Consider the following 14,519-nt stretch of genomic DNA (forward strand, 5'->3'; position numbering starts at 1 on the left):
ACTTAGGAGAGACCTCTGGAGATCGTTTGGTTGAACTACCCCTGCTCAAGCAAGGTCAGCTAGAGTAGGTTGCCCAGAATCATGTCCAGTCAGGTTTGAAGCATCTCTAAGGATGGAGACTCCACAACCACTCGGGGCAACCTTCTCCAGTATTCAACCACCCTCACAGTGAAAAAGTGTTTTCTTGTGTTCAGATGGATTTCTCCCATGTTTCAATTTGTGCCCACTGCCTCTTGTCCTGTGATGGGGCAAAACTGAGAAGAGCCTGGCTCTGCCATCTTTGCAGTCTCCCACTGGATATCTGTAAACATAGATCCCTCTGAGTTTCTCCAGGTTGGATAGTCCCAGCCTTTTCTCCTATGACAGTACTCGAGTCCCTTCAGCATCTTTTCAGCCCTTAGTTGGACTTGTGCTAGCAGGTCTATATCTTTCTTGTGCTGGGGAGCCAATAGTTGAACAGACCACTCCAGATGTGGCCTCACCTGGGGTGACTAGATGGGAAAGATTGCCTCCCTCAACCTGCTGGCAACACTCTTCCCAATGCAGCTCAGGATATCATTGGCCTTCTTTGCCATGAGGGTGCATTGCTAGCTCATGTTCATTGTGTTGTACACCAGGACCCCCATGTCCTTTTCTGTAAAGCTGCTATCCAGCTGGCTGGCCCCAGCCTGTATTGGTGCATGCAGTCATTCCTCTCCAGGTGCAGGACTTTGCACTTTCCTTTGTTGAACTTCATGTCAGCCCATTTCTCTAGCCTGCTGAGGTCCCTTTGAATGGCAGCACAATCATCTAGTCCATCAACCATGCCTTCAATTCTATATCATCTGCGACCTTGCAAATTCCATCGTCCAAATCATTAATGAAGAGGTTAAACATTATTGGCCCCTGTATCAACCCCTGCGAGACACCACTACTGACTGACCTGCAGCTGGACATTGTGCTGCTGCTAGCAACTCTCTGAGCCTAGCAATTCAGCCAGTTTCCAGTTCACCTCAGATTAGTGCTTTATTTGTTCTCATTCCTTCTTGATGCATCTCAGCAATTTGAGTGCTCACCGAGGACATGCACTACTTGGACTACATACATTTCCTAACTGTAGAGCACTTCAGAAACATCCACTTCTTGTGTTTTCCATTAGCCATTCAATAAAATACTAGATTGATAAAAGTCATTTCTGGAGCACAAGTTAGAGAACATGTCTAACTTCTATCAAAGTGCCATAATCACCTGGTGAACAGTCAATGCTCATTTCCTGATCTGACACTTACATTTCCGGGCAAATAAAAGTTCTCAAGCCCTAGGAAAAAATAGGATTGAATGATATCTTCAGCAATTTCTGCTGGTTAGTAATAAGCAATGTCTTTTTCAGTGTATGGCTAACATGTAAAGCTGAGAAGCTTGGTTGATCTTGATCTTTGCAACATTAATGTCCTTCAGTCGACATTTGTAAGTTGACTGCATAACCAACCTATAACAGAAAATCTTCTTGCAAAAAAGTTTCAGCTGAGAAGAAAACTGTAGTTAAGTCTATTGAAGGAGCTATGGAGGCTATGTTCTAACTTTAGAGATAAAGGGAATTTCTTTAAACCCCTTTTATAATTGTTTTGGCTATTCTCAATTTGGTATTTATGTGCTTTGGAAGTTTTGTTAAAAGCACTTGCTTTAGATGAAAGATCAAGATGTGCTTAGCTACTGGTATCTGAGAAAGGAATTTCCTCCTTCAAAAAAAAATATGTCAAAATGATAAAAAGATGTCAGAAGAAAAACAAAATCTTGGGGATATATATTGGCTGAAGTATCCTCTATAATATCCTAAAGGCCAGACACAGAATAGCAAAATTATTTTAAGGAATATTTCCAATCTTCCAAGAGAACAATCATGAGGCACAAACCTTTTCAGAGCATGGTATGGCTCCAAATATCATTAAGAGCTTTTCAGCACAAGAAGAAACAAGTGCTAAAGTATCATCTGTTGGGAACACATGCAGAGATGTGGTGGCAAGGCTCATTAACATAAAGCGACCAATAAAATTTATGCTGCAATAACTATATTGCTTTTAAATTATTCTATCTTTCACAAATTGCCTAAAACTCATGTAACATTAAATAAGGAATCAATAAATTCCGCAGTGGAGCAAGAAAGGCACTGTAATACATTTACACCAACATAATATATGAGCATAAGACTTTTTACAGCTCCCTTGTGGCCATACTGTACTTGAGCTCTGCTCTAGCTTCATTTGTGAGAATACCTTTATAACACACATTCATTATCTGTTGAGTATTGCATTTTCTACCGCTTATTAATTTATTTATTACAAATTAGCAAGGGAGCAATTTCTGACTTTTAACAGAAGATCAATTAGCAAAAGTAGATAGAAAACTTTTTAGTATGGCTCTGCATGATGCAGTCCTCCTGCAGCCATCTGACAGACAACAGAGTAAGCCCGAAACAGTGTTACTGCGAGCTGAAAAGGCAACTCTGTGTCATGAGTTTGCTCACTTACTTGTTGCTGGAAATGGATAGGGGACAAGCACAAGGCTGACAGTCATCTGGAGAGCCTTGGACAATGCCATAAAATCCCAGTGCACATCTCTCACAGTGGTCACCAGCAGTATTGTGCTGACAATTCTGCAGAGGAAGGAAGCAGAGTGAAAGCCATATTTGATAATTACAAGACAGCAGAAAATATTTTGTTCCCATCTAAGGGATTCAAACATATTTAGATTCATAATTCCTCTCTCTCTGATATGATTCTCAGTGGGGCTGCTTCCTTTAAGCATCTATCAAACGCATGCTGTGTTACATATGGGTTTATACAGAGAAAGAATGGAGGCCTGTAGCTAGCCAGATGTAGTCCCACAGAATTGCTTATCCAATTCATCCGTCCTTCCCTCCTCTGTTCTAGCCATTGAAGCAAGAGAAATAATCAATTAAAATTCCCTCTTATTGTATCAAGTCACATGTACTATACTTAGCAGTGCAGTGCACTGTTTTTTTTCGGAAAAAAAAAAAAGAAAAAAGGTGTATTACATCTTTAGGTGGCAGGTATTTTATTTTTCTTGATACACAAATATTAATTCAGAGGTAAAAGGCACTGGATAGCTTTAACTCAGGAAAATCAGCATGGAAATCTGTAGAGGTAGATGGTTCACTTTTTTGGTCCAGTAACCAACAGTGTTCTTAAGTAAAACTGGATACAAAATTTGTCCTCCTTTTTCCCAGTTCTGTTACACAACTTATGAATTTTACATTCAGATTAACCTAGTGCACAAACTCAGAAACATAAGATTAATACCTGACAAATCGATGTTTCAGAGTCACACATATTGCTGTGTCCATGACACTGACACACAACACAGGTGCCCAAGGACTGAGCAGGTGTCCTTCCTGCAGATGACGAAGGAAGCCTGTAAAATCCTGAAGCGCACGACTACAGTAAAAAAAAAAGATGCAGAGAAAAACTTATCATTACAGAGTGGATTGGGTATAGGGAGTGTTGCAAGCTCTTCTTCCCCATCACCAGCTTTTACAAGTCATGAAAAGAAGCTGACAGGCTTCCAGCTGTGTTACAAACAATATACAGCATTTTACAGATAACAAAAGCTAGTCCTAATTAGAAACATTGCTGAAAGATCTCTGGAGCACTCCACTGGCACCAGGCTTTTCATATTATAGCTTGAGAGACCTTTCATTCAGATGCCGAATACCTCACTGTTCTCACTGTGCATCAAGCATCTTTCCTTTCATTTCCTGAAATAAAAATCTGTTTTCAAAATAAAATTTTTGCATGGACTGTGGAGAGCAAGCATGATGATTCTGTTTCCTTTGTCCTTGGTACATTTTTCAGGTTTGGCAAGCAAATAGCTGCCTACATACTGCCTGACGGATAACAAGCAAAAGCTCAGTGATACTCATCAAAAAATGACTACATGGCTGCATTATTTATAGCTATGTAGTTGAAAGGCTATAAATGTAAAGAATTCAAAATAATAAAGGTTTTGCATGTCTTGGGACTATTAGCCTCAAATCAAATTTATTTATCACCGAGTCTCCCTTACCCTAGCTTGGCAATAAAACTCTGAGAGCAAACCAAAAATTACTAGCAAAGCTGATGTATGCAAAATCAAGCACTTGATCTTTGTTTTAGACTTATTATGCAAATGCATCAAAGTGTCTATATAGCTCTCCAAAAGCACGCAGCTACAGCACCATAAAAATAGAAACAGGACCATTTTGATGGTTTAGACCATTAGGGTAAGTGCATATAAAGTCACCCATCCCATATATAAATCCTACCACCTCGTGGTGGTAGGATCCTATGAAGATCGTCTGGTGAGGTCACTTCCTATTGCTGACCACAGTTTGTGCTTCCTAGAAAGAACATGACTAACAACCCTTTCACATGGCAATAAAAAGGATGTAAAAGGAAACAAAAATGGATCTAGAGCAGGGAACTTTTTATTATTGCTTTTATAATCATTGCCAAAACATCTAGGAGTCTAAGTTATGGATAAAGCATAAACACAATTATTTTCTTTAGACACAGAAGACAGTAATCTAACTCACTTCTTGTTTTTGCTTTTATTTTGACTTAGACTACATTAAGATCCCTGAAGCATAGAAACAATCTATCTGCTTTTGTATGGTTTGTGCAGAATTCCAATTTAGATCAATAATCTCAAATGAAAGTAATTCTGTTTCTTACTATAATTTCCTAGTTTTTTGCATTCCTCTCCACTCCCAGAAGAGTCCTTGTCCAAAAGTAAAATGGTACAAAGCACAGCTTTACAAGCACTGAGCGAATTCAGGAATGGGGTACAAATATGCAGTACATCCTCCAGTCTACTCGCTAACTCATTTTTCTGATATGCAGTTGATGTGCTTTACTTCTATTTTGATTTAATAGAGATGATCCAAGATACAGAAAAATGAGGAAGTAAACTATACTTATCCTTGCTACTTTTTTCAAAGTTTTGAAAAACTTTTCATGCTCTTCAGAAGTAGCTACTAGGCTACTTTTTACCACTATTCTTTCAGCTTGCTTTTTGATATAAAAAAAATTGGATACACATGTTACTCCTAATAAAAACAATTGTGTACGTAGTCCTTACAATGCAATTACAGGATAATCCATGACATACATACGTATACATATATCCTGCTAGCATTAAAAAATGCCCGAGTATCATATCTTTTTTCCCTCTGCTGAAATTAAGGGGAAATTAAATAAACCTTCACAGAACACATCATAACCTTCACTGAGCACACTAAAAATAAACTAAGTTATGAACATGTGAGGATTGCACAATTAAGCACGAAGTGTGAAGGTTGCAACTGAGACATTTATTCTAGCCCTGGTGAGTGTGAATTAAAATAAAGTTCTAATTACACTATCATATATTTTCCTTGGGAAATGCAATTTGTTACAGTATTTTTTTTTTAAATTTGTACTTCTGAGCGTATTTTGGAGCACATTAATTTCATATCTGTGTATGTACATATAGACATTCAGGTGTGTGCTGTTACCCAAGAAGTGTGCCAAGGAAACATCTTCACTCATTTCCTTTGACACATTCCCTATGAACTGATCGTTTCTTTTGCCTCCTTTCCTGCGCAATACAATCCTGTACAACATCTGAAGCGAGCTGAGTTCTCGCAGATACAGTGTATTTTTCCCTCCATTCATTTACTCCCTCCAAATACTCCCTCACTGCTAGTTTTGGGGATGCCTTTACCAGACCCCGTTTGGCCAGGATGCCTGAGGGATTTGCAGAATACTTGAGGCATCGTTCCCTGCTACCCCCATCTACCCATTCCAACAAAAGCACTCGGAGCTCCTGGTGCTACGGAGTAGTGAGAACATGCTCTTTAGCTGACATGCAGGCTGCCAGTCCCACTATCAGGAGCACTGGCTGTCACAACTATTGATTAACTTCTTCTATGCTGCAACCAAAATATTACATCTTTAAAATTTTTTATGGTAACTACCATAAGATAAATTTTACAAAAACATACAAGACAGGTGATTTTCTCTAAAATGTGGGCGCCTCTGAATAATGCAGCATTAAAATATTTAAGTAAGCAACAAATAAACTACAAGTATTATGAGCACAGAGACCACTTAGTGACCAACACTTCTCTTAGTAAAGCCGTCTTCAATGCCTTAGAAATTTACCAAACTTAACTGTTCAGGACACAAGTTTCCTTTGGTTTAGTTTAGTTTTGTTTTGTGGCACAGCTGTTCAACTGCTTCTAAGACTAAAGCAAAACACACTATTTTGATCATGGCCCAGGATTTCCATTCCTCACTAAGGGTAGTTCCATCCTTCGTACAGGGGCACTGAAATTTGGTCAGGGGGAAGCTTTTGAGTACAGACTTTGAGTACAGAGCAGGATCTTGCTATAGGAGTCCTATACCAGCACTGGAAGAATCGTCAGTGAATATAGTGGAAGGAAAACTGCCCAGCGCTCTGTGGCCCCTTTCAATGTATTTTCACAGATTACTTGGACAAATAGAAGCATTCAGAAAAATGACATTGAATGACAATGAATATTCTCAGTAGACACTTGCTAAAACTGAAAATCATCATGAATGAAGCTTCTTTCACAAAACACAGACATGCTACAGCATGGTTCTCATCTACATTTTCAATGCATTTGCAGCACTGTGCTGTTTGAGCAGTAAAGCATATAAAAATAAAACAAAATAGACAGAATTAGTAGGACAGAACCTGCATCCTACTAGTGTTGGTCCACAGAGGTATGCTATTCTAACAGTTTCAAAGGAAAAAAAATCTACAGGATGAATCTACGGGTTCTAAATAATGTCCTTCCTTTCTGATTAAATTTTCAGAACAAACTCTTTCAAGCTTTTATTTTGAAATAACTTTTCTATTTTTACCGTTACTTGAGTTGATTCATTATAATACAAAAATTAAGTAGAAATGGAAATGTACTTTAGTTTCTTTAAAACCATATTTCAATCAATCATTTAGCTATTAAAGACATGATATGGGAATTTCAAATATCAAACAAGGCAAACTGAAAAATTTAAAGTAGAATTTTAACATTCTACATGGCTCTATTTTGAGTGCTTGATGCTGGTGGATGACAAGTTGACCAGGAGCCAGCAATGTGCCCGTGTGACCAAGAAGGCCAATGGTCTCCTGGGGTGCATCAGGAAGAGTGTTGCCAACAGGTCGACGGAAGTGATTCTGCCCCTCTACTCAGCCCTGGGGAGGCCTCATCTCAAGTACTGCATCCAGTTCTGGGCTCCCCAGGACAAGAGAGACATGGAGCTACTGGAGAGAGCCCAGCGTAGGGCTACAAAGATGATCAGAGGGCTGGAGCACCTGCCCTCTGAGGAACGGCTGCGAGAGCTGGGCCTCTTCAGCCTGGGGAAGAGAAGACTGAGGGGGGATCTTATCAATGTGTACAAGTACCTGAAGGGAGGGTGTCAAGGGGACGGGGACAAACTCTTTTCAGTTGTCCCATGTGACAGGACAAGATGCAATGGGCAGAAATTGAAGCACAGGAAGTTCCACCTGACCATGAGGGGGAATTTTTTCCCTGTGAGAGTGACGGAGCACTGGACCAGGTTGCCCAGAGAGGTTGTGGAGTCTCCTTCTCTGGAGATCTTCAAGGTCTGCCTGGATGCAACCCTGTCTACCATGCTCTAGGTGACCCCGCTGCGCGGGGAGGTTGGACTAGATTATCTCCAGAGGTCCCTTCCAACCTTACTGATTCTATGATTCTATTCTATGATACAGTTTTAATAACATTCTTTTAATCATTTTTTTGTTTTCAAATTTTTAATACTATAAATTATATATTTGTATAGTATTATATAAAAATAAATAAACGTAATATTATATATATTATACAGTATTATACTATAAATATTTACTAAACGTCATTCAATCATCAGATTGGTAACTCTCCAGGAATAAATAGTATATAATCTTTCATTATTCACTACTACAAATGTTAATTTGTAGTTTACTTACAGCTATCAGTATTCTATAAAATCAGCTGTTTTAACTGGACATAGATGCTTCCTGTGTTTTCCCTCCTCCCCCCACCACAGTCACGATAAAATGATGCTTGTAGTTCAGCCCTTTGGAAGATGTCAAGCTCATCACAACACAATACGATCATTCGATTGTATTATGCTCTCATTTCTTCACAAAGCCTTATCAATTACCATCAGTCACACAACTCCGGCTCAGAGATAAGCTAGTAAAGTCATATTAATTATTGAGTTATCCCCATGATTTTAGCAACATATTTGCTTATGGAAAATGAATGCTCAAATTCTTTGTAAGAACAGTCCCTGGGACAGAAAGAATCATAGAATCAATAAGGTTGTAAGGGACCTCTGGAGATCATCTAGTCCAACTTTCCTGCTCAGCAGGGTCACCTAGAGCATGTTAGACAAGGTTGCATCCAGAGAGATAATTTCATTAAGAGAGAGTTGGTGACAGTTAAACGTGTCCACACTAACTGCTTATCACACTTTATTATTCAGTGAATCAAATAAAACATCAGAATTTTACTGGACATTAGGTCAGTACTGTACCTCGCAGGACAAACCAGAATAACCCAGGGGACAGTCACACTTCTCAATCAAGTAAGCCTGAGGACTCATTCCAGACACGCTGCCATCTTCAGCAACTTCCATGGAGATTTCAGAAATCCTGAAAGTAAATAAAATAAAAATAAAAAAAAATAAAATAGCAAACATCTCTAAGAAGATTAGTCAAGCACTAACTCAAAACCAGTTCATAGTCAGCTAGCATGGAAGGAAATGGCCATAGCTGGCTGTTTGCGGTCTTCCTGGTCTACAGGAGATAAATAGCACTACTTCTGCTTCCACCTCCAACTGTGTAACGAACTAACTATAACTGTACTATAACTAACTCTTCTGTTCTGCTTGATTCTATGCCTTCTTTTCTTTCTCTCAGTCTTTTCAACCAAACTATTAACAAAAGCTCAAATCTGATTCCTCATTAAGAAATTGAAGTCACATACTAAACGCAGTTCCAACTCATGATTCTCAGAGGTACAGTGATAAAATTGTTCACTAAATGAGCTTTTAATGATTCTACTATTTTAAAAAAGTAAAATCTCTCCCCAACTAAAATCTCTCTCTCAACTAAAGCAAGCTGACAAGCTCTAGAACACAGTTCAAAGTCATTGGAAAGTTGCCTTTTTAGTAAGAATGTTAAGACCTGTAGCCAGATTGTGTTTTTTTTTCTTAGGATCATCCGGATACATAAGCAAACATTTTAAAACAAACAAAAAATCTCAGCACAGAAGGATTTGCTAATGTCAGAAAGCAATATGCTTCATGGTAGAGCTTCTGACACTTTAGCTTTACAAATATTTGTTTAGTTGTATTAATAATAATATCCTTGCCTTCCAATCACTCGCTGTCCTCCCAGCATGCATACTGACCTACCAAACTGGGTCAAGTACATCACAGACAACGACAGCAAACACAGTTTCTAATGCAGCACAGTTAGCTACACTGGACTGCAACTTACTTCTTTAATTTGGGGTTTTGAAATTTGTTTAGATGAACATTACAATTTGAAAGCTCTTACAGTCTTTCATAAATAAAAAGGGCAGAGCAGTGTAAATTTTAAACCTTCCAAATATAATGCCAATCTGTGAGAAAACGTTTGTCTTTCTCCTAGCATCAAACATTAAGATCTTGCAATAATTAGTTCAATAAACATAGCTAATGCTGCTACAGTCTATTCATTAAGTGTCTGTGTATGGGTTAACACAGAGAAATTCACAGCCCATTCACTTACTCCCAGACCTTGATTACTGAACTGCTGGGTGAGATTCCTCTTTTGCAACCTTGGCACGTAGGCACAATGCCAGGATGACTATAGAAACAGCAAACATCCACTGTTGAACTAAGAGGGCTTGGAGAGTCACCTTAGGTTACCAGATTACCTCTTCATACCTTGTGTCAGTGCAACATCCCTAAATAACCTAGTAACTTGAAGCCTGTTCTCCCTTTTTACTGCTTGAAGAAAGGGGTTCAGTGGAACAGGGAAATGGAACAAAAAGTGAAAAACAAAGCAAAACGAACAAAGTTGTATCAAAATAGAAGACTACGTAAGGGCAAAAATATTCAGATCTGATCTGTCAATGCAAGCTTACATTGAAATCTCTCTACATTTAATAGAAAATCAGAATGAAATCTGCTCCCTCCTCATCTTCAAGGCTGATGCAATGGTCTGTGTGCTGCAAAGAACCATTTACTGCCAGAAAGCTAAATTTACATAATAATATACTCTGGGACCACAAAGCTACCTGTTGTTTGTGTGAAAATGTTACTTAAGAAAGGTCAGGCTTGGCTGATTCTTGGATCATGTCTAATAGGAAGCAGTCTAACAACTGCTACCTGATCAGTGTCAGGGATATTGAAATAATTCACAGTTAAATTGAAAGCATACTTCCAATTCAAACTGATTTATTATCACAGCCCAGTTGCCTGAAAAGCAAAAAAAAAAAAATCTAATAAAAGAAATGTTTCAATTTAGAGCGGTGAATGTGAAAATGAGGGCAACAAAATGAACACAACAGCAAAAAAATGTTTGGCTTTGGATGCTGAGCAGAAATCTCTAAATCACTAGTAATGCTGCAGCTTTGAAGCAGAAACAGTAGTATTGCTGCTAAATTATACAGCTAATACAGTGCTAATGCTCGAACTGGGCTATTCTTATGTTTCCATTTCCTGCTTTGACTGCTTTGACTTTCGCAAGGAAAGGTTTTCCTACAATTCATCAGTTACCTGCAGCCTCCAAATCCTGAAAGAACTGGAGCTATTAAAAAACTTAACAAAATTAAAAAGACTTCATATACAGTGTTTCCCTTCTGCTGTCCCCAGTTTATTTTGCCTCACACTTTGCTACTAGTTAGGCAGGAACAGAAACTTTATGAGTTTAAAATAGGGCTTTTATTTAGAAAGCATATCACACGCTATTTAAGCAAATGCTTTATCTTAAGTCACTTAAATGCAAACACATGTTTAAAGTTGAGCATATGCTTAAATATTATCCTTTAGAGAACCTCAGCCTATTTCTAATAAAAACCCGTAATTCTTATTCAAGCTAATATCCCACTAACCTTTAAGAACATTTTGGTGGATTTATTTTGTGGTCTTAAGGAAAACATCCTTTGAAATCATTGAAGGTGCTACCTAGGGAAAAAAAATCATGTATTCCTGCTCTTTGTTTTCTACTTAAAGTCTCAGGTGCTATATAATGACTGTTACCTATGTAACGAGGCAGAGATCATAAAAATCTGTTGTAACATAACCACCTCCAAATCAAATAAGGTATTATATGCAAAGTTATGACATCAGATTAAGAGTTACTGGAAAGAGCAGATAAACTCTTCACTAAGTCCTGCTGTCACATAAAAGGTTACATTCTGAAATGTGATGCTGTAAAAATACATTTTGGTTCTTTAAGTGTCACCTGGCAAAACCACTCGGAAATTGAAAAGCCATTCTCTGTTCTCTCTGACACCTGCTTCATTAGTAGGTAGCTTTGATAAATTAACGATGTATTACAGTGCAGGCCTAGTTCAGTGACAGTGGTTATAGGCATCTCAGAACAAAATTATGAAAAAAAGAAGGCCATTTAAGTAACTTTGCTTATTATGCATGAGATAGGATAGCATTCAGCTTTTCCCTCTGTAGATGAGTTATGCTATATTGCATGCAAGGGAGATGAGAGGAAATACATAAAACATTGATAATACTTCTCAGATTTTCCATGTTGCATTAGAGTTACTTTCATATCTTTCTGTGGGAATTCCCTGTGCTTGTGATATAATATTCTAAATGGACTATGCCAAAAATAAACATCACTGTAAAATATTTGTGTTATTTGTTGTTATATGCAGCATGTGGTCCATGCAAACTGGATGGATACTTTTCTTTAAATCACATATTATAAATAAAAGCAATAGAAACACCAATGACTACGTTTGTTCTCATACAATGCTGCAAAGTTGCGTTGTAACTGCACCTAGCACTCACTCTTATAAACTCTAAGTGTGATGTTCCTACAGACATATTTGTAATCAAAAAATCTAGAAATAATTTTAGCCTAACTTTATCATAGAATCGTAAAAACAACCTCTGGACACCACCTAATTTCTCTCCAAACCAAGACAGATTCAATTATTCCTGTGTTCTTGCTAATAATGTTTGCTTGGGAAGGATATGGTGTAGGACATGGTGATTTTTATCATCAAAAGACCTCAGTAATTGTTGAGGCAATCTATTCCAGAACATTGCTATCTCCAAGAAGTTTTCTCTCATCTCTAACTTGAATCTTTCCTGCTGAAGTTTAAGCTCATTTCTTTTTTGACTTATGCATCATGGCAGCACAGAACTGATTTTTCTTTTCTTTTTTCTCTTTTTTTTTTTTTTGTGACAACATTTTATCCATCTTAAGGCATTTTTAATTATTCAACAAATCTAGTTCTTTACATCTTTTCTCAAAGGTAATGTTTTCTGACCTCTGATCATGTTCACTTTTCTCCTCTGAATTCTTTAATTAGTTTTTCCTTAAGCACAATATCCAAACCTAGAGGCTGAGACTTTGCCAGTGTTTGGTGAAATTAAAAGTTGACCTCATATGCTTTGCAGGCCATACCTGTTTATACATGCAACTATAACATCTGCATTTCTCGTGAAAGACTATCACTACTGATTAACATTCATCTTGTGATCTGTCATAAACAACAGATTCTTTCTGAAGAACAGTTAGCTGTATTCCATTTCTCTGCTTTGTCCAACTGACTACTCCTTTCAAAACGTAAAATCTTACGGAAGAATTTAGAGTGCATCCAATTTTTTTTTTACATTATTCCTCTAATATTGCTATTTATCTAATGTGTTTATATTGCTTCTTAATTTCATGTGCACTTCAAATCTAGTAAGCATTCTCTCTATTTCATCATTCAGGTTATTCATGAGTAAACTGAATAGAAAATATGGAAAATATTGAAATTACATGATCCTAATTTATTGCATTAGGTATTATTCCATTAAAGAAGTATTCTGTTCATCTTCAGCTATTTATTCAGTACCAACTTACATGAGAAAACTCTTTCATATGCTACATTCATATTTAATTACAGCCTCATGTTTTAATAAAGTAGACATTTATTAAGAAAACACTATGGAATTGTTTCAGGATGTGTGTGTTTGTGTGTGTTTTATGTTCTAGGATCCTGAAAATAAAGACCTAATTTGCCTATCATGATTAAAATTTTTTATTGAATAAAATTTTCCTCTGCTCTCAGCAACTGCTTATAGCTTATTCTATGAATAAAAATTCAGTTTGGAAGCTCCATTGGGTAATCTATGACTACTGTGTTATTTCACACAACTGCAGGAAATAGTTACCTGCTTTGTCTCATGATATTGCCATGAGTAGCCTTAACAAGAATGTAGTGAACATCATACAGCACATTCAGGAAGTCTTCCCGGGATACAGTTCTCCTGGATCTTGAGTCATCTCCATAGTATTTCCATGCAAAGCCTGCTTGGGAGGCCGTCCTGTTGACTCCTGGGTCATCACGATGATACTCCCAGAGCGCAGCATCTCTGACTCTCTGGTCATCGCCATAATATTCCCATTCATGCTAAAAGACAGTAATACAAACCCAGGCTATTAATGGTACTGAAAAGAAGCCCACGCTGACATTCTGGAATGAAGCAGATGGAAACGTTACCTCTGTCATCTCTATCTCATGCCTCGTCAGCTGCCCAATCAGTGGGGCGGCCACCCGCCGGACAATAACTCTTGTGTGCGCGGGGGGCCCACCTCTCATGATGACTTGGGGGTAATAGGTAGCAAAACCCGTCTCTTCTCGCGCTTCAAAGTAGATCGCGTATTTCAGTTTCCCTCCATAAGCGGTAAGCTAACAAAGCAAATAGCAAAGTGTAAAAAGGAATTTCATTTTCAGTCAGCCAAAGATAAATTCGGGACATACATTGGAACTAAATACACTTTGCACCTATGTGCAATCCAAGGAATGCATGTGAGGTAGAAAATAGCACTGCGTGCTTGTAGAGCTATCTGGGAATAAGGGCTGTGCTCAGAAATACCCATCAGCAATTTGTTATTGTACTACAGTAAAACCAAAATGTTATCTATTTCATTGTGTGTGCCTTAGTGCTCCCAAAGTCTGTGCATAGAGAAAGGAACAGCTACACTCTCACAAGCCGAACCAAGAAACATCAAAAGTGCAAAATAAAGCAGAGAGACAGAAGTGTATAATAGCCAAAGGAAGGGTTATTTCAATCATTTTCTCCTGAGTGACTTAAACAATTCAGGAACTTTTTCTTTAAAATAGAATAAAATCCCCAAAGTTACAAGGGGGGGGATATTAAACTAATACTGTTTAATTTTAAAAAATGTCTTTATAAGAGAATCCATCCTGTGGAAAAAATATTCTGTTTCTGTTTGTGAATCTA

General features: G+C 37.8%; 1 protein-coding gene across 5 annotated transcripts in view; it reads right to left on the minus strand.

The window, feature by feature from the left end:
- LAMA2 (laminin subunit alpha 2) overlaps window positions 1-14,519 on the minus strand; it is a 377,777-nt gene that overhangs the window by 108,426 nt on the left and 254,832 nt on the right. For all 5 annotated transcript variants that reach the window (XM_062572565.1, XM_062572567.1, XM_062572564.1 and 2 more), the window contains 5 exons: window positions 13,775-13,963; window positions 13,446-13,684; window positions 8,583-8,700; window positions 3,300-3,434; window positions 2,508-2,632 (listed from right to left, as the gene is read on the minus strand). In XM_062572565.1, coding sequence (XP_062428549.1) covers window positions 2,508-2,632; window positions 3,300-3,434; window positions 8,583-8,700; window positions 13,446-13,684; window positions 13,775-13,963 — 806 coding nt within the window. The remainder of the gene's footprint in view (window positions 1-2,507; window positions 2,633-3,299; window positions 3,435-8,582; window positions 8,701-13,445; window positions 13,685-13,774; window positions 13,964-14,519) is intronic.

This window comes from Rhea pennata, chromosome 3, assembly GCF_028389875.1.
Source record: "Rhea pennata isolate bPtePen1 chromosome 3, bPtePen1.pri, whole genome shotgun sequence".
Lineage (NCBI taxonomy): Eukaryota > Metazoa > Chordata > Aves > Rheiformes > Rheidae > Rhea > Rhea pennata.